This window comes from Sabethes cyaneus, chromosome 2, assembly GCF_943734655.1.
Source record: "Sabethes cyaneus chromosome 2, idSabCyanKW18_F2, whole genome shotgun sequence".
Taxonomy (NCBI): Eukaryota; Metazoa; Arthropoda; class Insecta; order Diptera; family Culicidae; genus Sabethes; species Sabethes cyaneus.
The window spans coordinates 196,859,559-196,883,506 of NC_071354.1; the positions used below are offsets into that span (position 1 = coordinate 196,859,559).

Here is a 23,948-nt window from a genome sequence, read left to right on the forward strand (position 1 = left end):
TCAATCTTTACTAGGTTCCGGGTCGCTAAGGAATTGAAGGAAATAAAAAAGCTGATTCACTGGCACGAAAAGGATCAGCGACAAGATTTATAGGACCAGAACCATTTTGTGGAGTCTCGTCAAGTGCTACGGAACTTGACGAGTGGGAAAGAATGACTATTAAAGTAAACTGAAATGGCATAAATGGACCCCGACAATCGAAACGCTCGCATTTTTTGATTTTTTTGCAATGACACTCTATCCCAAACCTTGCCGTAAGACGTAGTCCTACGTCAAAATAGTCGTACCAAACCATACAGTTCATTTAACAATGATAGTGTCGAATCATTTCACTTATAAATGGCCATACTGAATCATATACTCTATTTAATAACGATTTGACAATGATAGTATCGAATCATTTTACTTATAAATGATCGTACCGAATCGTTCAAGTAATCCATGGTTGTACCGAACCATATATTTAATTACATAATGAACGAACCAGAATATTTCACTTATATTCGTTCATATCGAAGCGATCGGAATACAAACGATACAGATGATTACCGACACGATGATCCTGATCCTACCACGTGAAGTATGTACATGAAAAACGATCATGCACGCCACTGCGGCCTGGAACAACCTCGACGGAATAAAATATAATAACAAGCTTTGACGGTTTTTCGGATTTCAGTCAAGTGGATGTAGCAAACGATTGTTTTGCTTTTACTTATCCAACGTTTCGGTGATTTATTTCACCTTTTTCTAAGGATTAAAAGCTTAATCGTTTTTTGTCATGTCTTTGTGTCGTATTCCTATTGTGCAACCTAATAACATAGCGTCTACTTTGTATGTATTTTATTGAATTTGATACAAAGTAGACGCCATGTTATTAGGTTGCACAATAGGAATACGACACAAAGATATGACAAAAAACGATTAAGCTTTTAATCCTTAGAAAAAGGTGAAATAAATCACCGAAACGTCGGATAAGTAAATACAAAACAATCGTTTGCTACATCCACTTGACTGACAGCCGAAAAACCGTCAAAGCATAATAATTTACAGTCGATAAACTCTCCCTCTACGTATAACAACGTGCTTTTTAAAATTCTTAAGCCTTTTTCTCGGAAAATATTCAACGTATTAGAACAAACCTTTTTTTTATTTTGTTGGTAAAAGTTCGGAAAATACTTTTAAAGATAGTAATCATCCTAGGTTTACTTCTATTCTACTTCCTTTTGCAACTTCGCCAATGAGGCGTCCATCGAAGTACTGCTTCCACCTGTTAAAAGTGTTCAAAACCTATACTTTTCCACTTTATGATTTTGACTTTATACCTGTTAACTTCTGGTTAGACGTAAACAAAAAGCAAAACAATGCAATACCTTTGTGCTACATTCCACATTCGGAATGTGGCCTTCTGTTTTTTTTCGACAGGCATCGTAGCTAGGTGCCAGAGTACAGGACAATTGCAGGGTTGATGCAACGACCCTGTTAACTCTTACAAACTTTCAGCCTGTCTAGAGTTGTAAATATGGCCACTGGTTTGTTAAACCAGTACCGTACGAGGTCAACTGAGAACGTGACTGAGACTACAGTCTCCAAAGGTCAACGTCAAAAAATTGATAATATTTAAGGAAGAGCCTGTGAGTCGGGTGCCTCCTATAAAAGAAAATACTTCATTGAAAAACGATATATCAACTTCAAACAAACGCGAATGCAGAAAGCGTTTACAAAGGGGATGTAAAGATCGACAACTGCATTATTGGAAATGATTCAGACTGGAAATTTATAAGCCGTAAATGTATTAAGGGGTTTTAGTGAAGACTTTTCTTTAACAACTATGCTGAAACGATACTACAAAAGTTCAATTCAATGGACAAAGTAGTTTGAGTCACCCTCTCTCCTAACAAAAAAAAATGCTAAAACGATATGCTAATAAAGCAATTGTTGAAAAACTTTTAATCTTCAATTATTTAATCAATTATTCTAGAATTCCTGTTACAAAAAACCGGTTTAGTATCTAGCAATCCAGGTAACTTAGTATCAGAACCAACGAATTCAGTACAAAAACCGATGGTTTAAAAATCTTGCGGTTTTTGGTTCCAGAACGATGCTTGGAAAAAAATAACCAACACACGAAGATAACAATTATTGTAACAGTACACAGAAAAAAATTTTATGGTAGGGCATACTATATTAGAGGGTAAATATAAAAGGACGCACCAGTAAATCTTGACCGAAATGATTTCACTTTTGACACTTTCAAAACCAAGCAGTTTCAGAAAAATGGTACAAGACACCATGGTTTTCGTTTCAGTGTAGGACACAAAATACAGTAGAAACATAAAAATTTATCTTCAGAAAAGATAACCAAACCATCAAACCTATTGTAGCCAACCATAACTCTTATGGTTTTAAGAGTTTCTACCATAAGAATGACGGGTTGTTAAGTATCTTAAAAAATATATTTTTTCGCTAACAAAAATGCACGTCATTTATTTATATCAAAGTATTTCTATATTAACTTTTATCTAAAACCTATTTCTTCCACCACTAGATGGCAGTTCAAAATGCATTGCATAGTAAGCAATTTTCGAATCGAAGGTTCCACATCACTTCCATTTCCACTTTACTGTGGTAGGTCACGCAAAAAAATAAAAATCCAATCCACTCTGATCATATGAATCAGAAAAAAAAATTAAATTTTTCATAACAACTTTGCTGCTGTTGCTGGCACAATTTACTCTTTGTATGCTTTCCCAGCTGTCATTACCCACACATCAGCCCGCAAGTCAAGTCAATATGCAATCAAGGAAAAATGGCAATCAAAAAGTTACAGTGATGACATTTTTACTTCACACAAGCCAGGATGCAAAAGTTGTATTGGTTTCAAAATTAGTTTGTACAACTCGGTACCAGTTTCCTGTATATTGCACAAAACTTCAAGGACCAAAGTATCAGTGTTGCGATTACAGTACATATCGAAACGAAAGCCGTTTTTTTCACATTTGCAAATTAATACATTTACAATGAAATGTAAGCTTTAGCCTACACAATTACGAATGGCATTAACAATAAACTGAACATGAATTATACGCCAGAAAGCGTGCCATCATTCCGTAATTGCCAATCCTGCCGCTGCTGCTGCTGCTGCTGAAGTCTTTCGAATGAAGAACGACGTTGCGCATCATATGTATGAGCCTCTTTCGCTGACATCGGAATCCGATTTAAAGATTATTCCCATTATGACCGAAAATGGAGCACCAGAATTACCAGTTTGATAGAAGTGAACGAAATACAACAACGTTGGGCGAAACACAGAGCCCCCTAAAGCCACCAGACCGAATACCTTCTCCTGCCAGCCTGCATTCAGTTCCACATTCACTGGGGCCAAATGCTACACATTAAAAGCCTCCGATTTCGAATTCCCCATTAAACCTCTCCCTGCATGCAGCCCGAACATTGCGATGCAGCATTATTGGCCAGAAGCCCACAGGAGCGTGAGGCTGTTAATGCGACTAGCTTTTCGGGAGGATCCCTACGAGTCATGAATGCAATGAACCAGCTAGTGTTTTCGGCAAATGTAGCTTTCGACTGAAATCAGATTATCATTATGGTTTTCATGGAAGAAGGATCCATTTTGTTTTTAATTTTCCTCAAATGTTCTCCTGCTTTAACCATAATTTATTCACTAAGTTTCCAACATTTGATCCAGTCACAAATAATACGAAAGCTGAAAGAGAAGGCATTGATTTGGATTGCATTCCCAATCAGAAGTTGAATACGCATGGTTAATTCACGATGTGACAAAATTGTCATACTCACCGGTTTGCGATAGTGAAAATGCAGCCTTCAGTAATCAACAAGTGGCAGGTGGCCTGTGCCTTTGCTGATACATAACATACTTAATCATGTTTGATCCAATGCCGCTGATCCTCAAACCCTCCAAAACGGACTAGCAGAACATCGACTGCATATAAATTAAATATATTTCATTCGAAATGGATGATGGATAATAAATTTGAATAAAACTCATCTATCAATCAATATCGAGCGTTGTAATTAATGTACACAGATATACACGTACCTCGAGCTGGTCCGTGCATTGCGTGTACTGGAATGGGCCGGACTGCAGTCATCGTTTCGTTGGTCTGTCTCATTGCAAGGCATAAACCGACACCTCGGTCCAAAGGACATCCATTCGAACTTAACCTTTTGCTGTGGTCGGCGCAAATTTCATGCCCAATCCGACTGTTGTGAAACTCGAACCTATGATGACATATTTGTGAGGTCACTCTAGTCTACCTCTACATCAGCTCTGCGGGGCGCTAGCACTTCTGCACCCGAACCGAATATTCAGTTATGACCACAGAATGGGGTTCATATTCACAATATGTCACATCAGAACGTGTCGATTGCGCGTCGCATATCGATGCTGCTGCATATTCCAATTGACCACGGCGATGATGCGACGGCGGCACCCGTGAAACTATCCGTTTCACTTACCCTATTGAGCGCGGTACACCGAATCATTTTTTCGATCTATGGAGGACACAGTCACATGACGCTCCCATCCTATTCGATACTCTCACTCTGTCTATCTTCATCCACGAGGCTTCACTGGAGGCACGAGGTACGGTTGAAAAGAGGAAACACACTTTCATTGTCATTTATATGGATACTGTAACCAGAACCGGGTTCGAAACACGTTTCCCGCATCCACAGTCAATATTGGCGCAAAACGACGGGTAAGAGAAGAATCCTGACAAGCAACCGACCAAACGTCGAAACGCTGCTGCTGCACTGCCTGCTGCGGCCGGTGCCATCAAATTGGCTCGGCTAGTGTTGGCCATCAACCATCAGCCAGCCAGCTTCATCATCGTCAACGGCAACATAAGCACTGCTGCTGCTGCTGCTGTTGCTCCATTTAGGTGCAGAACTATGTCGGTGTACAACATTAGGGTGGTGAACATTTGGGGCCCAATTAATGCAGGCAGAAAAATAATTAAATTGTAATGTATCAAATATTGACACAATAAAAACTAGGACTTTAGTGGATAGTATATTCGACAACAATATGGTCTAACTTCAAATGACTTATTTCACTGTAACACAGATAAGGATATAATTTTCACCATTTCATGATTAAAAATCAGGGTACAAGAAAAAAATATTTTGAAAATTTTTCATGAGACTTTGAAACACTTTGAAAAACAATAGTAATTTTACGTCTTCCGACATGCACATAAATATAACATAGCAAATCATATAAAATTACTCGTTGCAGATCGGACTCGATTATCCGGGTAAAATCAGAAATGTTTTTTTCAATCGTAAACACGTTTTCAACGTAAACACATTCCAAAAAACCCATTTGAAAAAAAATGCACCCAGATAATCGAGTTCGACCTGTTTTTCAAATTATTACGTTTGGCTTGATGTAAAAATATATCTTTAAAAACAGTTTAGGCTATTTACGTTTTATTTAATGGAAAAAATTAACCAGATTAACCGGATTTCAGTTTACGTCGAATGTAAGATTAATTTTTTCGTTCTGAGTAGAACAGTTTTTTCACTTTTCTGTGGAGTTAGCTATCGCCGTCGAAAATTCTGTGAAAAACTTTCTTCAGGTAACATTGTTCCTGGATTACCGAGAAAATTAACTTTTAAGTTTTCGTGGAAATTTTTTTATTCTGGTATTCCTGACATACAATGGTACACAAGTAAAAGCAAAGGATTTCACAATTACACTTCGTGGCATTATTCTTCCAAAGGGGGATGGTGTAGCATGCACACCCATTCGAGAAAAACCACTCACACTCAACTGTTTTAGGCCAATATAACTGAAAATGTAAGGATGTGCCATTTTAAGTGACTCTATTTGACTCGCTCTAGCATATATAGGGGAACAAGGGGTAAGAAGGCCCGGCGGAGTAAAAGAGACCACATCGATTTCGTCAAGAAATCCTTAAATCTTTTACAAATGCGCCAGTATGTTTTGTTTATTAATTTATCTTATTACTTTCGACACTACCTGTGGCACACGTTCGTAACCAACGCTAAAACTAGAATTGAAACAAATTTTTCGTTCGGTGTGTCTTCATGTGATCTAGTTTCAGCAGCAACAAATTTAAGGGTTTTCAGTAAAAAAAACCTATGCATTTTGTCATTTGTCCTTACCACTGGCTTTAATTGGGCAATTCTTGTTCTGCATGTCCCAGAAAAGGTATATAAAATAGCACGGCTTGTGAGAAAAAAGAAAAAATAATGTAAATTGTTAACTAGGTGTAAGACGGGCCATTTTTCGCGGAGTAAAAGTGTCATATGTCGTAGTGTTCATAATTGCCGAAAGTTCCTTTGTTGAGTGCCCAACCAGATTCTAAAAATAATGACTGAAAAGATCAACTTTTTTCATGTTAAATTCGACTAGTTACTTTCTTTTTCTGACAGATACGCATTTCGTCTACGACTTGCTGTCTGACTCAGAGCCTCCCACGTCAAAAGAAGCCAACAAGTGTCATTCGAATAACACAATTGATGGAAATCGGGATCTAATGAGATCTAAATCTCATTTAATGTGTTACCTTCCTGCTTTCAACCGCTACCTATAGTGAAGGGTATTACAAAGAGCAATAGTCCTGCTGAGAAATCAACAAAAATAATATAAAAAAAGAGTAAAAAACAGTGCAACAAAATAACGTCTTCTCTTGTTTTCAAAATTAAACTATTGGTAAAATTATTTCTTCTCTTAGCATGTGTCTAAATTAAACTATCCCTTTTCTTAGAAGTATGAAAACCCTTTAAAAACTTGTTCTAACTTAGATAATATTATTGGAATTATGTTTATAACTCAAAGAAACCTTCAAACCTGCCACAATCCGTCTTACTTCGTCATGATCCGTCTTACCCACTTGATGGTCCTTCTTACCCGAAAAAAATTACATTAAATTTTGTATTAGAGACAATGGATCTCCGACAGTTTTTATTGTAGAAAATGAAACTTATGGTAAATTTATTGTAAAAGTGTCTGAAAATCAAATTTTATTCATATTTTTGTTTCTTATTTTACGCAATAGATTTGGCTATTTTTCATCACAAATTTACAGCCTTCTTAATTATATTTTGTTTTTTCGCCTTAAAAAAATTAACATGAAGGGATGATAATTCTTATTGTAAATGAAAATTTTTGTTCGCAAAAAATAGATTTTTTTTGTTAAGATACTAAACAACCCGCCATTTTAATGGTAGAATCTCTCAAAACCATGAAAGTTTGGTTATCTTTTCTGACAATAAATGTTATTGTTTTTACTGTAGGAGAGAGACGTCTACAGTGAGACACTTTTTTCCAAAAATTTTAAATTTTTTTTGATGATAGCTTCAATCTATTTGAAATGTGTATCCGTCTAGTTATCTGAAAAAAAGTTTCAGTCGTTTTGGTTATAAGCTAAATTAATTACAACCACAAACGTGGAGATGTATTTTTATCTCACTGTTAACCAATAGGTAGGAAGAGTGAGACAACTAGTATTGCATACTGAGACACCAATTAGAAATCGATTTAAACCATATTTTTGGGTGTTAAAGAACATGTTTATCGTGTCGTGTTGTTTATTGTGTCTATAAAGCATACATTATTATGGGTATGATTGATAATTCCGATTATTTTCACACATACATTTATGCTCATATAAAGGACAAATCCTGGACATCTGACTTTTAACTTACACTTCAGAATTCATTTACAGTCAATTCCTATGGATTGATTTGCAAGTGAACGCAAAAAAAATTCAAAAAAATTTGCATGGCAAAAGCTCTCAGTGTTACCCACGACTCTGTGTCTCACCGTTGCCAATAGGAATGTTTTATAAAAAAAATGGTGAACTAGCGGAGTTAGCAAACAATTCGATTGTCATATTTTTTCAAATATTTACTCTTATTAGTATGTGATGCCAAGCAGTAATTTTAATTTTAATTTAATATGTATTTTGTTATTGAAAATCACTTGAAAATGATCGCAACAAAATTTACTTTGACCCCCCCAAAACTAATTTTTGTTGAAAAATATGTTAAAAAATCAACAAATTTTTCTCAAACTACATTATGTAATGTAGGTTCACAAAGTTGACTTTGCATGAAAATATCATGCATCTTGAATGTTCTATGACGTAGCTATTCCCGTTGACTCACTGTTCCTGTTGTCTCACTGTTGACTACTCTCCCCTATTTTGTATCCTACTGTCACAATAATTTTTATCTTCGTGTTATTGTTTTTTTTCGGGTACCCAGACTGGTTGTGAACGAGTAAATTTTAGACGTTTCAAAAATTGATGAAAAATCACGGAAAAATAGACTAATTGTTTCTTTATATATTTTTTAATGGTAGATAAATGAATGATTACTCATGTGTGGAACAAGAAAAAGTGAATTTTCGCACACGTTTTATGCTAGCAATTTATTTACTTAGCGGGGGTGCGTCTTACCCCGTCTTACCCTACAGCAATTCCATGAAAAAAACGCGCTTTCAAAATTTCGAAGTGCTCCCATGTTTCTCAAATATTGAATACTAGTCTTTTTCAGAAAATAAAACTGTTATCTGGCACTTCGGGTATCCCCTTCTTAATTGTCGCACAGACAAACAGACAAGACACTTGAGTTATTTGTATCGTTTTTGCAAAAATTACTAACTTTTCAAAAACGCATATTTCGCTACAAAGCTGCTGCAGCGCTCGAGTGTTGCGTATAAAACTGTACAAATGTAAAAACCCCACAGAATAAAACCCAATAAACATAAATTACTTCCGCAGATGCATAACAGAGGGTGTTAGTGTTTAAGGGGACTTTTCTAACTTTTGAGTTTCGTAAACAAAACACAGCTTGAGAAAAACGAGAAAGAAGAAAAATAGATGCCTGAAAAAATAAAATTTTGTCTTCTTTTTTCTCTGGCTGTGTTTCGTTTACAAACCTCAAAAGTTATAAAAGTCTTTGCCAAGCTCCTACCAACAAAACAAAAAAAGTTTGTTCCAATACGTTGTGTAGAGTCTGAGAAAAAGGTACATAAAGTTTGAAAATCGTGGTTTTCCAGGAGCGGCGTTTTATTGCGCCGAAGTTGTTCCACACCGCACTGGAATGCTTATGTGTATGATCGTTTTTCGGTCACTTCCCGTGGTCGGATTATTACAAATTTAGTATCAAAATAAGCGGAAAAGACTGCAAAACAAAAATCTGAAATAAAAAAATAACGTTTTTTTCAAAATTTTGAGTCGTTTATGTCCCCTTAAGTAAAATGGGTAGAACAATGTTTTTTAAAGAATTCCTGTTGCAAAACATTAGGAATATTTTTTTCTGTTTTCATGGTTTAAGGATAAAAAGGACTAGTGATGTCCGAAATTTTCAGTTATTCGATTACCGATTAATCGGTTAGCGCTGTATGCACTAATCGATTAATTCAGTATTCGTGCAGTAGTATTCGATTATAAATATTCGAATATTTCGTTTAATAATTCGGTTAATCGGACGATTATGAACGATTAATGAGGATTCGCATTCATTGTATCACCTTTGAACTATTCGGTTAATGAATTACTCGTGCCATTAGTATTCGATTTTTTCATGCTCTAATCGATTAATCTTGCGATTACCGGACATCACTAAAAAGGACCTCTCTTTGAACACTTTTTCTAGAAATCGGATAATTCTCACACCGAAGCGTTCCAAAAATACGTGAAGCTGTGAATATTGTTATAGTTAATGCATTTATGAATGAAAACATTATTTAAAAAATCGAGTTGGCCTCTTTTCCCAGAAAAATTCAAGGGCAATTTATCGATTTTCTCGAACAAGGCTCATTTTAAAATTTTTATAACTTTTGGACCAAGCTGCGGAAGACAAAGTTTTTTTATGAAAAAATCGCAAATTTTCGCAGCAATCCAGGAAAAAAATTATTTGGATAAAAAGCAAAGCCTTGAGCTTAAGCAACTTTCTACGGCTTGACCCTTCTTTATCGACAGACTTCACGACCGGCTGTTAGAGTACAGGACAATTACGGGGCTAGTGCAAAAATCCTACTGACTCTATCTACTGATTCGAACATACGACAACTGGCTTGTTAGACCAGCATCGTATCTCGAAGCTAACTGGGCGGCATTTGGATAAAGGACAGCCCAAAATTTTCCAGGGCGAAGGAAAACTTCACAGAAAAGTCGTAGCAACTGCGAAGCTACTTCTAGAAAAGTTTTCAATTTTTTTGACTTTGAACCACGTATTTCTGGAAGGTTTCTAGTATTCCAAAAAATGTATCTCGAAAAGTTGTCAGGTTTTGAACGCTGATAACATAGTTGTAACCTAATTGATTTTCAATACTTTTGCACCAATCGATCGGAAAATCGGAAAACGCGTCGATCCAAATAAAAGAAAATATTCATTCCTGAAGTTACACTATTGAAAAATTGAACATAATAAAGCATTATCCAACTGGACATCTTCGCTTCGAGATTGATTGAAAAGGACGTCATCAAAGTTTTAACGTGTTTTTAGAAAAAAAGTAACAAATTCTCCCCGTTTCAACAAGACAAAGATTATATACGACGATTAAACCTAGATCAACTTGATGTCTCTGCTTGGGAAGTACGCCAGAAAAAGTGACAAACAACAGGCGATTTTACGACGACGACGATTAACGCGCTAGAAAAAATGAGGAAACCCTCCCTTCCCAACTGGTAGAAAATGTTTTTCGTACGACGATTAAACCTAAGCCAATTTGATATCTGTGATAGAGAAGTGCCCTACTGTAGTGTTTGGTTGTAATATGATTCTATATGTATGCGGGTATTACCATTTCATTGGAAGAGCAGGGAAAAGAGAATGTATTGTATTGTGGCAACGATGTGATACTGATAAAATGGGATCGAATTGGTAAAATGTCTGCAACGGTTGATTCATGAGGAAACTGTCATAATTACACTGACGGATGCACTAACACAGCATGCTGTTTGGCCCTTAAGATAACAGAACAGCAGTAATTTTGTTAAATTGTTTGCAAATGCACATTTTCGCCAGGGCAACTATGGTTTGATTTAAATATCTATATGCATTAAGGCTTGAAAGCGCGCGATTTAAATCTAGAAATCTAATGCATGCTGTAAGCTTTATAAGAAATGTTTCGAGAAACATCAACTAAAGGAGGCTGCTGGCCTGATACTATTGGGCTGTAAACAGCGAGTTTGGAAGAAGTAAATTCCCAGTGATTGATATCTTTTCTCCTCTACTGGGATTACGACAAAACGTGAAATTTAGGACTCGTCTGTCCATTTTTGTATGATTATTTAAAAAAATGCCCATTTATGTGCACGTCGAAAGACGTAAGTTTACAGAATTTTTTCGAAACGTTGCATGCCTTAATCGGTGCAGAAAACTTTCTAATGATAAGTGATTTTTATGTAAAAATGTCTGAGAAACACGTATGTGTTACAATTTTTTAAATAAAATATTACTCATTAGGAGCCAAATAAAAATTTGAAAACGAAATGAAAACAAATGTTTAACAGTAAACACTGCCACTAAGAAACCAACAAATAATCGATTTCGGTCCAAATTTGGTTCAAATCTGAGAAGGCGAACCATGTAGTCGGTTTGCACACGGTTAGTGCGAAATGACCTGGGTAAAAATACTAAAATGTAAAAAACTATTACAACACAAAACCATCAGGACATCCCTATTGGTAAATAGAGCGGCGCTCGCGAAACACAGTGACAGTACCATTAAGCCAAGTGCGGCACGATTAAATACTCCATGATGAAGCGTACTTGCGACTATGGATATCGAGAATTCAAGGATTGTTGCGGTCAACCGAGAAGAACTCGTGTATAAAAGTGCCATCGCACAAAAGCTTCATGGGTGGCTTCATGACCCAATCGTTCGTTCCACGTTCTGCAAGCACCATTTTTTTATTCTATTCTACTGCAAAACGGCGGCGGCCCCAACAAAGTGTCAATTCGAAAGGACTCTGGATACTACGGTGGTGCCAGCTGTAAATCTAATTAGGTTGTGAAACTATTTCCGAATTTCTGCAAACTAATTAGCATTCGAAGCCACCACCCTCATCAACCCAGAGCCCCACCCGATAGATCTTTTGATGGGAAATCCAATCTGTTTTCTAATAATTCAATATTCACTCGCACAAACAAGTTTTCTTCCACCGCCAAACAGAGCCAGCTAGACGTCGTCTGTCGTTGCTCGAAGCGAGCGAAGCGAAACAGCAGCGCTGCTGTGCCGAAATATCCCAATCGCAGAGGTTCCCTGGAAATCAAGGGGCGAAATTATAATTTGATTCGCTCCCCTGATAATTACATCTGGTGGACAGGGACCAGCGAGCGACACCGATCCCGGTTGGTCGGTCGGTCGGTCGGTTGGAGAGAACACCGAGGCGGTTAGTTGGCCAATCAGTTGGCACTGTTCCGGTGTCCAATATCGGTTCCAGCGTCGTTGTCGTCGTCGTCGTCGTTGTTGTTGTTGTTGTTGTTTTCCACATCATTGTAGAACATACCGATGTGACCAGCGGCAGTTGACCGCGTTAATTTAGTCACCGACCAGTTTCGGGTCGGTGAGCGAGAGGGTGCTACCCGTCAGTAAGGTGAAGCGAATAATAATAATAGATGGTAGCTTAATTACCATTCGTATTTTGGCGAAAGCAAGAGATAGTTCCGAAGTTTGCATTATAGTTTCGAAGTTTGCATTACAGTTTCGATGCTGTAGGAAGCACTGGACAATGAGGCTACAAGAAATTTTAGGAAAAATTAATGACTATGATTCTTTAAAATGTTGACGCTTATTCGGAATTTTAATTTCTCACAGCTTTGCTTGGAAATTATGAACTGTCCAGTTGTGGTAGTTAAAAACAACCATGAGTCACCTTTTTTATTATAACCGATGGAGGCGCCTTGTTTATGAGTGATAAGCGATGAAAAGAGGTGATTCCAAAAATTTGTAAGTAGTAAGTTTAATAATTAAACTTATCGAACAAGTTTTCATTTTGTGGACTGAATCTGTTACTCAGTAGTTCAGTTCTCTTATGGTTAAAAATAGTGACTCCATCGATTACAATTAACAGGTGACCAACGATTATACAGTCCAAGGTGATCAAAACGGTGATTAAAACGCCCGCCCAGTTTGCTCCGAGGTACGATACTGGCTCAACAAGCCAGTCATCGTTTGCTCGAATCTTGACTGGGCGGTGCCGCTACAGTTAGTGAAGCCAATAATAGAAGTGAAGTAAACTTTAACTTCTGAAAAAGATACTATTATTGAGCCACAATGATTTGCTACAGCTACAAAAACAACGAAATTTAAAACCGATTGTTAACTCAACAATACTGACAGGAGCTGGAGCTGCTCTTTCAATAGACCGTCGAGTGAGTTACGGCCACGAAGCGATGGTGGCACGAACATGCTGGCCAAAATTACCAGGAATTAAATATCACTTTCATTTCCTGCGGTTTGTTGACGCACGTTCCGATGAGCCCTTCTGCGAATCCCCGGCAGCACTAGTGGGCAGCATAATTCGGTTTTCGCAGTTTCACTAAACAAACAAGTTGCAGGAACATCCATTCCGCTTCATTTCGGAGGTTTTAGCGCAGTGCAACGCTTGACTGACGGTCGAACGTGCCGGCAAATAGTGGACTAGAACTGTACCGCACCACCATCTAGCGCAGCACCGACCCTGGACGCACGCATACACGCGGATTCTATCATTGCCGGTAGTTGCCGTATTGACGCACCCACCGTTTTGCATCACATCGGAAATAAGATTTATGTGAGGTGCTACTAAAACCGATTTCATGTTGCAAACCCATGATTTGCCCGTTTGCTTATTTTCAGTAGCAGGATCGTAGAATATGATGTATGGACTAGTAGATCAAAGAAGTAGTCGACTAAGAACTACCTGAAAAATTAATTGCATAAGGGGAAGCAATGAAAAACAAAAATACTAACAAACCTTAAAATAAGTTTACCAAATAAACAAACCTATAAAAAGTACATTGAATTTTATTTTTCGTTATTAAAATACTATCATCCTAGTTTCCCATTTTTTACCAGTAATTAAAACTTACGGCAGCAAGTCATAGGAATAAAATTCTTGGCTCAACTCATTTAAAAAATTTATTCGCACTAATTTCTAAAAAGGGAGACTGTAAGCATTTGAAAAAGTTGTCAAATTCTCCATAAATTTTCGATACGATCATGCACATCACTTCACAAGAACGGACCTCAATTGCATACATATATAAAACAGGTTGACTGCAATAGAACAGACCGTGAGAAAAATTACAATTAAAAGCTGCGAAAATTGTATTTGTCATTCACCGTTGCAGGCTTGCCATTTCCTCACTCATTGTGCAAAATGTGCAAGTTTTTACATTCAACACAATGAGCAGAACTGCTGCCACAAATGAGAAATACACCCACGCAATGAGAAACAAACCAAAAATAAAGAGAAATATAAAAAACTTTACATTCTCATTGTGCTATAAATGAGAAACTTTCGAAATCGCTCGTACTGCAGCAAGCAACGGCGCGGGAATTACATTGTTGCCATATCTATCCACCCTCGTCATATGCAAAATTGTTTGCACTATTGCCGCTACGACAAGTCTAAACAGTTTTTTTTGTGCCATATCATGGGCAGCCAAAAAGTGTATTAACACTTTGTTGCTCAGTTTATTCCTCAATGAGAAGAACAATGAGCAGCTTGCTGAGCAATCGCGATCAGTAAAAAAAGAGAAAAGTTCAAACAAAACGGAGCAACATAAATCGCGACTGAGTAAAGTGTGAATTTTTCTCTTCTCTTTTTTTTTTATTCTGAGGAGGAATCATCCCTGCACCGTTGTCCCACCATGAAGCGAAGCTGCTTTCACAGTGAACACCGGTAGCTTGCCTGACAGCTACAACTAGAAGTTGAAATGACATTGCCTGGTTCAACGCACAAAATTTTTATAGTCCACAGTTTCCAGGTAAAGTTATTGGAAAAACAATCAATGTTACTAAAAAAACGACTTAGAATCTTCAAGTTTCGCTCGTTTATCTTACAAAAGATAAAGCCCAGCTGTCGGTATGTATTGTTTATATAATGAATTCACCGTAGAAATTGAACGTTAGTTTAGTGTCCATAACTCGTATCTAACGGCACTCTGCAGCATAGCACTATCGTTGGAAAATGTATAGAAAGAAAGCAAAGGTCCCATATTGCTGCCTTGAGGAACTTGATTTATTGGCGAATGTCGATAAAGCAAAATACAAAAAAAAAATCCACAGAAAAACTTCCATAAAAAACAATCAATATTTCTGACGTACGACTACATGTTACGGAAAGGTGAGATTGACGAACGCTAACTGACATGCTTTCTTAAAACAGAAAATATTTGTCATTAGATGCACAAGTTTGTGTTAAATGAATTAAACTGGGTACTGTATTGAACTGTATTATTTACACTGTATTTTTATCGCGATCAGTTTTTCGCAAATTAGACAAAATGGCGTCACCCGAAAAGCAACGTCGCGAATTTATTTTGCGCAAGCACCTGGAAAATTCTAAAATATCTCATCATGGATGATAAGACTTACGTCAAGGCGGACTTCTGGCAACTTCCAAGGCTACTGTTCTTCACCACCCAGCACAAGTTTGATGTTCTGAAGGAAAATATATGATTTGGCAAGCGATCTGCCCATGTGGCAAACAGAGTGCGCCGTTCGTGACTACCAGGACTGTAAACGGACAGATCTAGCTCAAGGAGTGCCTGAAGAAGCGTCTGCTTCCTCTGTCGAAGCAACACGAGGGCGCCCTCGGCCCGGGCCCTACGATCTTCTGGCCGGATCTAGCTTCGTGTCACAATTCAAAGGATGTCCTGAAGTGGTACGAAGCCAACGGAGTTACTTTCGTATCCAAGGACATAAACTCCCACCCCCACGCTTCGGAACTATGACCCAATGGAAAATACTGGCCTATTATAAAGCAGGCACTACGGAAGCATCCCAAGGAGGTCAAATCTGAGAAAGACATGAAGAAAAAGTGGGTTTTCGTGCAGAAGAAGCTGCAGCCAGATGTTGTACAAAACTTTTTGAGCGTTACTTTCATGTGGGACACCCTTTAATCTAAATTAGTTACCATTCAATTGATTCTTTTTGCGATCCTACTGGTTCGGCCAATCACGGCGCGCAACTACGGGCAGTTTACCTATGCTAGTAATAATCTAAATTAGTTGCAACCGCAAACTTGAAGATGACATTTTATCTCACTGTTGCCCAATGGGCAGGAAGTGCGAGACGACTAGTGCATATCGAGATATTTTTAATTGAATTTAAGCATTTTTTTGTTTGTGGTGTTTGTGGTTCTTTATGGCCAAACTATTCCCGTGGACTGTTTCTACTGTCGCACTGTCAACGACTTACCCCGCTGGTTTAGTATTCGTGGGTTTCCTATAAACTTTAATTTTGAAATTTTATTTGCACAACAGCGTCAGATAGCACGAATCTACCTTTCTGCTCTCTGAAAAAAAATCCTAGCTTTACATAACGTTTTTTTTTAATTTGACCTTCTGATTTATTATTCGGCGGACTTTGCAGCCAACTGTCAGTGTATAGCGTTCTTTTCTACTTCGTACGTAATACTAATGTCTTTGTGAATGTAGTCATTAATTTCTAAAAATTGCTCAATTTTCTTCAATAAAAATGCGGCAATATTGTCCATATATCGAAGCCTCTCTTTCATTCAATTTGTTTTCTATATTAACACATAGTTCATATAGAAAAGTGAAGGAAGATTTCCCATGGGTGTCCCTTTCGTTTGTTTATAAATTTACCCCTAAATACTAGTTAATTATCTTCCATATACAGAGTGTTAGGTAGCTTAGTGCAGATATTTCAGGGGGTGATAGAGGTCCACATTTGGCGAAAAAAATGCTTTTACGCATTTGACCATATGTTTACAGAGTTATTAAACACTTTTATTTTTCATTCTATTTGCCTCAAATTAGCTCTGGTACAAAAACTATGCTAGCTATCTCAATTCTGTTACTTTCATTCGAAAGCTAAGAAAATTTTATACTAAAAATTGGTCTTGAACCTCCTACTTCATGATATTTAGTAACTTTTTAGAAGTAAAAAGCTTTGCAATAAATATACCGTTCTGATTCAAACTTCGAACACTTAAGCTATGCTGAAACTTTCTTCAAAGAAAAATGTTCGAAAACATCTTTATTCTACTCCCATAAGTGGTTTAATAGCATGACAATTTATTTATTTTCGTGTTAAAATTTTAAAAATGAGGATAAAATGTTAATTTACATTGAAAAACACTAAAACACTGCTGTTCGGTTTTGATTCAAACTTCGAACACTTTCATGGTCGACATTCAAAGCTCGAATATTTCAGTCTCAGACATCGAACACTTGTATTACTTTGAAAAGTATTAATGTTTTTAGTGTCATTCAACTTAAACAAGTGAAATTTAATCCTTTTTCTAAACACTGTCTTTTTAAATCCACCTAACAGTATGATTTAAATTTTTCACACTATAATTAGTTTCAATCCGTACTTCTGCAATCAATTGCTAATATTTTCAAACTCTATGTACCACATCTAAAGCAAGTTAACTTTGTACAGCTTTACAATGCAGATAATTTATTTTCCCGAAGGAAAATCCAGAAAAACCGGATATTATTCGTGGGTGTTCGAAGTTTGAATCACACCTCAAAACGTGATTCAAACTTCGAACACTTTTTATTTATCTAATATCTTTGAAATAATGCATGAAATATTGTATTTTAACTATGTTTTAGAACGTATATATCTTGCACTTACCTAATAATCGCGAAGTGGGAAGGTAAATGTTCTAAAATTGGTAAAATAATGCAAACGAAAAAATACTTTTACAGATACTTTTGCAGCAAACGCTAAGAGTATGCGAACGAAGTTAAAATCTGAGTTCTCACTTTTTTCCAGCGCCTACTGATTTCTTACAAGGAGTCCTACAGTTCAATGTCATACCTCACCGGATAGAGGACATTCTAACGAACACGGTGGTGTACAATAAGCATAATATTTTATCATATTAGCGATGAAGTGTTCGAAGTTTGAGACTGTTCTAAGTTTGAATCAGAACGGTATCTCAAGGCATTTTTATCGAATTTCTCCTAAAAAAGTTTGACAAACCTGATTGCTTTTACTAGCAATTTAAAGCTCTGGTACCGTTCTGAAATTCGTTCTTTAACATAAAACGCTCATCTTTTTCAGTTTCGTTGCAGTTCAATTTTAAACGTATTGTGTTAGGTGTTGAATTAGTATCTGAAAACTGCACGAATTCATACATCACACATAGCACACTAGATTGCCGCATGCGACGAACACAGTCTGATACGTATGAAAAACAACAACAGCAACAACAATGTTTGTCATAAATTAAGAGTTCGTCTTCATTTTTACTTGCATCATGTTGCAAAACTCAAGCCGCAGGAAGCAGATCTTGAACCTGTAGTGTGGAAAGAATGCATTTTTAACCGGTTCAGCACGCTCCATGGGCGACATGGAGCTCTGCCGGAATTTGCCTTGTGCTTGTATTGAGATCATTTCCCATGAACCACAAAATTTTATGGTCAAACGCTGACGCCACTTGCTGATGAGGCGGAGGCTTCGCTCGAAGCCTCGTTGAAAACAACGTTCCTTCTCGAAAGTGACGGTGCGTTGTCGTAGACGTCCCTGAATTAAAATTATTGTGTAACAGAACGAACACTTCTGGATTTGTGTTCACCTACTTGCATTAGGTAGCCGACGATCAGATCATCTACTAGGATACACCTGCTGGTCTGTCGTTGCCACACAATTAACGAAGCCATAACAAAAGTGAATTTCCGCGGGTCCTTCCGGAGAATAAATTTTAGTACTGCGATCGTTTTCAGAAACACATCCCAGAGAGACCTGATAAGTCAGTTTCGTAATTGTGGTATTGTTTTCCATATGCATCTAACCGTGTCCCTCGCACGCGGTGATCTAGTGTGCTATGCGTGAAGGAAGCACACTAGCAAGGCTTGTTCGTTCACTTTGACTCAATTTTGATTCATTTGACAGTACCGTCTAAGCCGAGCAAAATTTGACAAAGTTGTGTATCGAACATTTATATAACTAGTTATCATCTTCAATTTTGCCGAATGAAGTCTTGCTATATCTGTTGTAGTTACGCTGCTACACTGCTAGTACGTCATTAGTAACTAACTGAGCATTCATTTAGTCACTAATAAGGTACCAGCATTGTAGCACCGTAAATACAAAAGACACAGTAAAACTTTATTCAGCAAAATTGTAGATAATAACTGGTTCTACAAATGTCCCATATATCATTTTGTCAAATTTTGCTCGATTTCTCAGTCTGTCAAATGAATCAACATTGAGTCAAAGTGAACGAACAAGCACTGCACACTAGATGTGTGCTAAAATGTTTGCTAAGATGTGTGCTGTCTCATCCTTTGTTTCTTACTCTGTCTCTGTCTCTCTCTTTCTTTCTCTATATCTCCCTCGATATCTCTCAGTATCGCCCTTTCTCCCTCTCGTTCTCTAGCCCTTTCTTCTTTTGCTGTATCTTTTTTTTCTGTGTGGACTCACCTCTGCGACCAGTATGGTTGATCTATTGTGATATCGCCCGGGTGTTTGCTGTATGACCTGCACTGCATTTCTTTTTGCTATAATTGCTATTAAATGAGCGATATGCTTATTAAATTTTAAGCGTGCCTTTGTGAATTAGGGTTTATCCCTCCTTCAAAGCTTGATCTACTTTACCCACTTATTTCTCGCTGCCAGCACCATCCCATATTATAGCCGTGCCTGGCGAGGAATCCTTCGTTCCTCTGTACACTTAACTATAGGAGGGACTTTTGCACTGTCAAGAGGCTTTAGTGGGTAAATTTAGAATTCAGCATGAAGGAAGGGTAAATGAGGAGAGGGGCCTGAGAATAAACCCATGCTAAAGTCACTTAACAGCGAATGGCTTGATTCTACTAAGATTCGAACCGACGATCACTCGCTTGTCAAAGCAGACTCGGTAACCTTGCGGCTACGGAGCCCCCCTTTTGCTGTATCTTACCCAGCTTATGCCTCATACCAGTACTATCTTCAATCATAACCGTCCTGGACGCGACTGACCAGTACAGCTATAAGCTATATGAGTGACTTTTGCACTGTTAAGCAGGTTTCATCGGGATTATATAAAATTCAGCACGAGGGAAGGGTAATAAGGGCCCTGAGGAGACACCCATGCTAAACTCACTTGACATCGAGTGGCCAGAATTTACGATGTGTCGAACCTACGACCACTTGCTTGGTTGCTTGTGAAAGGAGACTCAATAACCCTGCCGCAACAGAGCCTCCTCATGACGATGTTTACGGTAGCCCAAACTCAGAAAAGGGCACCATAAGTGTCAAACGAAACAAATGGGCAAAAAAGATTCTGTAAAAAAATTAGAATCAGAGCACTTTTAAATTTTGATTTCGAATTGTATAGAGTTGAAGTTTATCCAACTTTTCTCTTTTGCTGAAAGCAGTAAATGTCGTTATATAGAAACGAATGTTGTATGTAATTGGAAACATACTCGACTGACAATTGTGGGTTGAAGTTCCACCGGCCCAGTCAATCAACTTTTAGATTTAGACTATATAAATAGTAGTTTTCCAGTTCATTTAATGTTGCATTTCTTTACTTTAACTCCACCAAGTTACCGATAAAATTACTATCCTTACAACCATTGACACTCGCGATTCGCGTTCATAAGAACTTTCGTTTAAAAGGTCTTGACAGAACAAAATATTCATAGTTGATACAGTTTCATACTGTTTATAACGTTAATCATACTATTCTTTTGAGCAATGTGGAGAAACTTGGGTGTACCACAAGATGGATGGTTGGAAACATACCTCACGGATAGGCAACTATTCGTACAACTTGGTAACTGCCGGTCTGCCGCGGTTTCAAATAGTTCTGGTGTACCACAGGGTAGCAATTTGGGACCACTGCTATTCTGTATCTACAAAAACGATGCAGCGTTACTGAAGGTGAAAGTTTTTCTTCGCTAGCGATTTGAAAATCTATCTTGCAGTCAGACGAATCAGGGACTGCAGAATATTACAGAAGCTTCTGGACTTGTTGAAATGTTGTGTCATCAACTTTCATCGCACTAGAAGCGCAATAGAGTATGATTACGAAATTTCCGGAGCAAAACTGAATAGGGTGGAACAGGTCTGAAGATTCTTGGAGTAATATTTAACGAGAAACTCGCCATTAAGTTCCACATTTCTGCTATCATTGACAAGTCCAATCGTAGTTTTGGGTTCATATTTAAGATCGCTGGTGAATTCAATGGCCCACTTTGCTTCAAAGTTCCCTATTGTTCTATTGTACGTTCGACACTGGAGTTTGCATCGGTTAGAATCCGTACGAGTCTATCTGGTCCACTATACTAGAAGACGTTCAGCGAAAATTTGTTCGCTATGTGTTTCGTCATTTTCCCTGGAGAGTTCGGCAATATTTAACGCCGAACGAAGACTGTGTCGTCTGTTGGGTTTACGCACGCTAAATCGATGTAGAGATTTCGCAATTTTTATTTGTTTGCAAGCTTCTAACTGGTGAATATGATGCTATAGAATGACTCCTATTCGCAATATTAAATATACGCACGCAATACGCTGCCAGCTCTTCCATCGCTTCCATGACCAGACAATTTAACTGCTTTGCTGATCTTTTTAATTTAGATGAGCTATCACGCATTTACCGTCAACGAATTCTTACACTTGACAATGTACTAATACTTGTATGTACTAATAATTCAATAATTTTTGAGTGTTCATTTATACCTAAATTATCCAATGACACGAATAAACATAATGTAGACTAACAGAACATGACAAAACTTTTCGAGCAAGTTATCGTGCAAAGCACTCGAGTTTGAGCCCTTCCAAGCTTGGAAATAAATTTGAGTGTGCATTTAATGATACCCGGAAGCTGTTTTTTTTCAAACAATGATGTTTTATGGATTCAAGGTTGCTTGACCGAAATCTTATTCGATTCACCCGTGGTAAAACAAGAAACTGGTGATTCTTTCTAACCAGTGATAAATCCGTCAGGTATCAGTTTATTTCCGCCATCTTGAACATATATTGTATAATAAAAGATTTCACCTAACGTTTTCAGTGCCTATTTTTTCTGGTGAAATATGACCTCAATGATCCACGTCGATTAACAAGATAGCCCCGCTGCCAGCCGAGCAAATAAATCAACAAACATATAATCAACATTAATGTCACTCAATAAACGTCGCAATTAATATTCTCCATTATCCTGCGAGGCTCACGCATACAAACAAATCTACACTAATAAATCACACGTGCAAGCCGAAAAACATCGTTCGGTGGAGTAGAAACCATGCCGAATGCGATGCTTTTATAACATCTCTATAACACACCCATTTACGGGCCGGTCGTATTGTGTTATTTGTATCAACTAAATACAGCGAAAATCGGCTTCACTATAATGGAAACTAATTAACTAGCGTGACCAAGAGCAGGTCAAATAAGACACACTGGCATAGGTTGCGTGAAATTGTCAGAAAACTCAACTTTCACATTTTCATAAAGAATCGTAATACAGAAAACACGTTTGCTTAAATCTTAAGCGACCGAAAACAAAACAAAGATCAGAAAGCACTTCGAAGAGATATCGATATCGGTAAATGTGATGTCGAGTGCATGTTACCATTATCGAATAGTCATAAACTTTACACACACGTCGAGCTTCAACATTAAGCAGGACACACGCCAACCAGTTAATTATCGTCACTCACCTTGCGCTCTGGCAGGGGAGAACGTTTTTTCCCAGCAGCCTAGCAAACAAAAAACGAAAGTCTGAACAGCCAGCACAGGACAATGTGCATGTAGTTAACAAATCGTCCGGCGAATTAACGAGTCCCATAATTCAGGTGATAAAATGCTGCTTGCGTGAAAGCCGCCACTCATTCTCTCCCCCCATTGCTCGAATGTTTCTGTCACTAATCGCGTGTGCTCTCCCTTCTCCTTCTTCCGTTCAGTGATGGAGGAGAGTGGTACTTTATGCTGCCTTGTGTGGCTTCACGAGGCTTGTGGCGACGGAAATTAAGTTTACATACAATATACCCACATGCCCCGGTAATAGAACTAGAGTACTTACCGACTAGCGCCAGTATGACGGTCAGCAGTGGCGCCGCTGGGAAACGGACCGGAATGTTGAATTCCAACATCTGAAGCAATTCCACTGTAATGAGGAAGACATTTAGGAATTATTGTAATTGTCGTTGTACATTAGGGCGAATGACTAGTACTAATGCTGAGTAATGGCTGCAATCGAAAATTTTATCGTTGGAAAATAATAGCATCAAATTGATACGGAATAAAAGATTAGAGTAAATGATGTTATATTCTTTTGGATGAATTCGTTACCATGGGGAAAAAAACTTGACAGCCCGCAGGCGTGCGACCAATCAATGTCAAGCCAAATTTTTCGGAAGGCAAAAACAGGCTGCACCTCTGAAATGGATATTCAATCAATCGTGTTACCATGGTATCTATTCACGACAATGACATGGCTCACAAAAGAATTGGTCCACACATAATGGAAATCTCCCTCTATATCATCCCGGTGCCGGTGGTGGTGGCCCATATTGTGTGTGGCACAATTACAACACCTCTTCCGAAATGCCAACACCCAACGCAACATTGGACAGTGGGGGACAACAGGGAGGGTGGACTTACACCGCCATGCGTCCAAAACTGGCTAAAGTTTGATGAAAAGGTTATGTTGCTATAGGCAATGATCTGTTTTCCTTCGTCGCACGAAAGAACGTATTGGCCACACAAAAGGTTTTTTTATTCCTCAATACAACAGGACATTCTC

The 23,948-nt window shown here is 37.9% G+C and overlaps 1 protein-coding gene across 1 annotated transcript in view; it reads right to left on the reverse strand.

Annotated features, from left to right (window-relative positions):
- The window catches only part of LOC128734794 (uncharacterized), a 197,616-nt gene that overhangs the window by 121,885 nt on the left and 51,783 nt on the right, over positions 1–23,948 (reverse strand). The window contains exon 7 of the mRNA XM_053829145.1: positions 23,226–23,309. Coding sequence (XP_053685120.1) covers positions 23,226–23,309 — 84 coding nt within the window. The remainder of the gene's footprint in view (positions 1–23,225; positions 23,310–23,948) is intronic.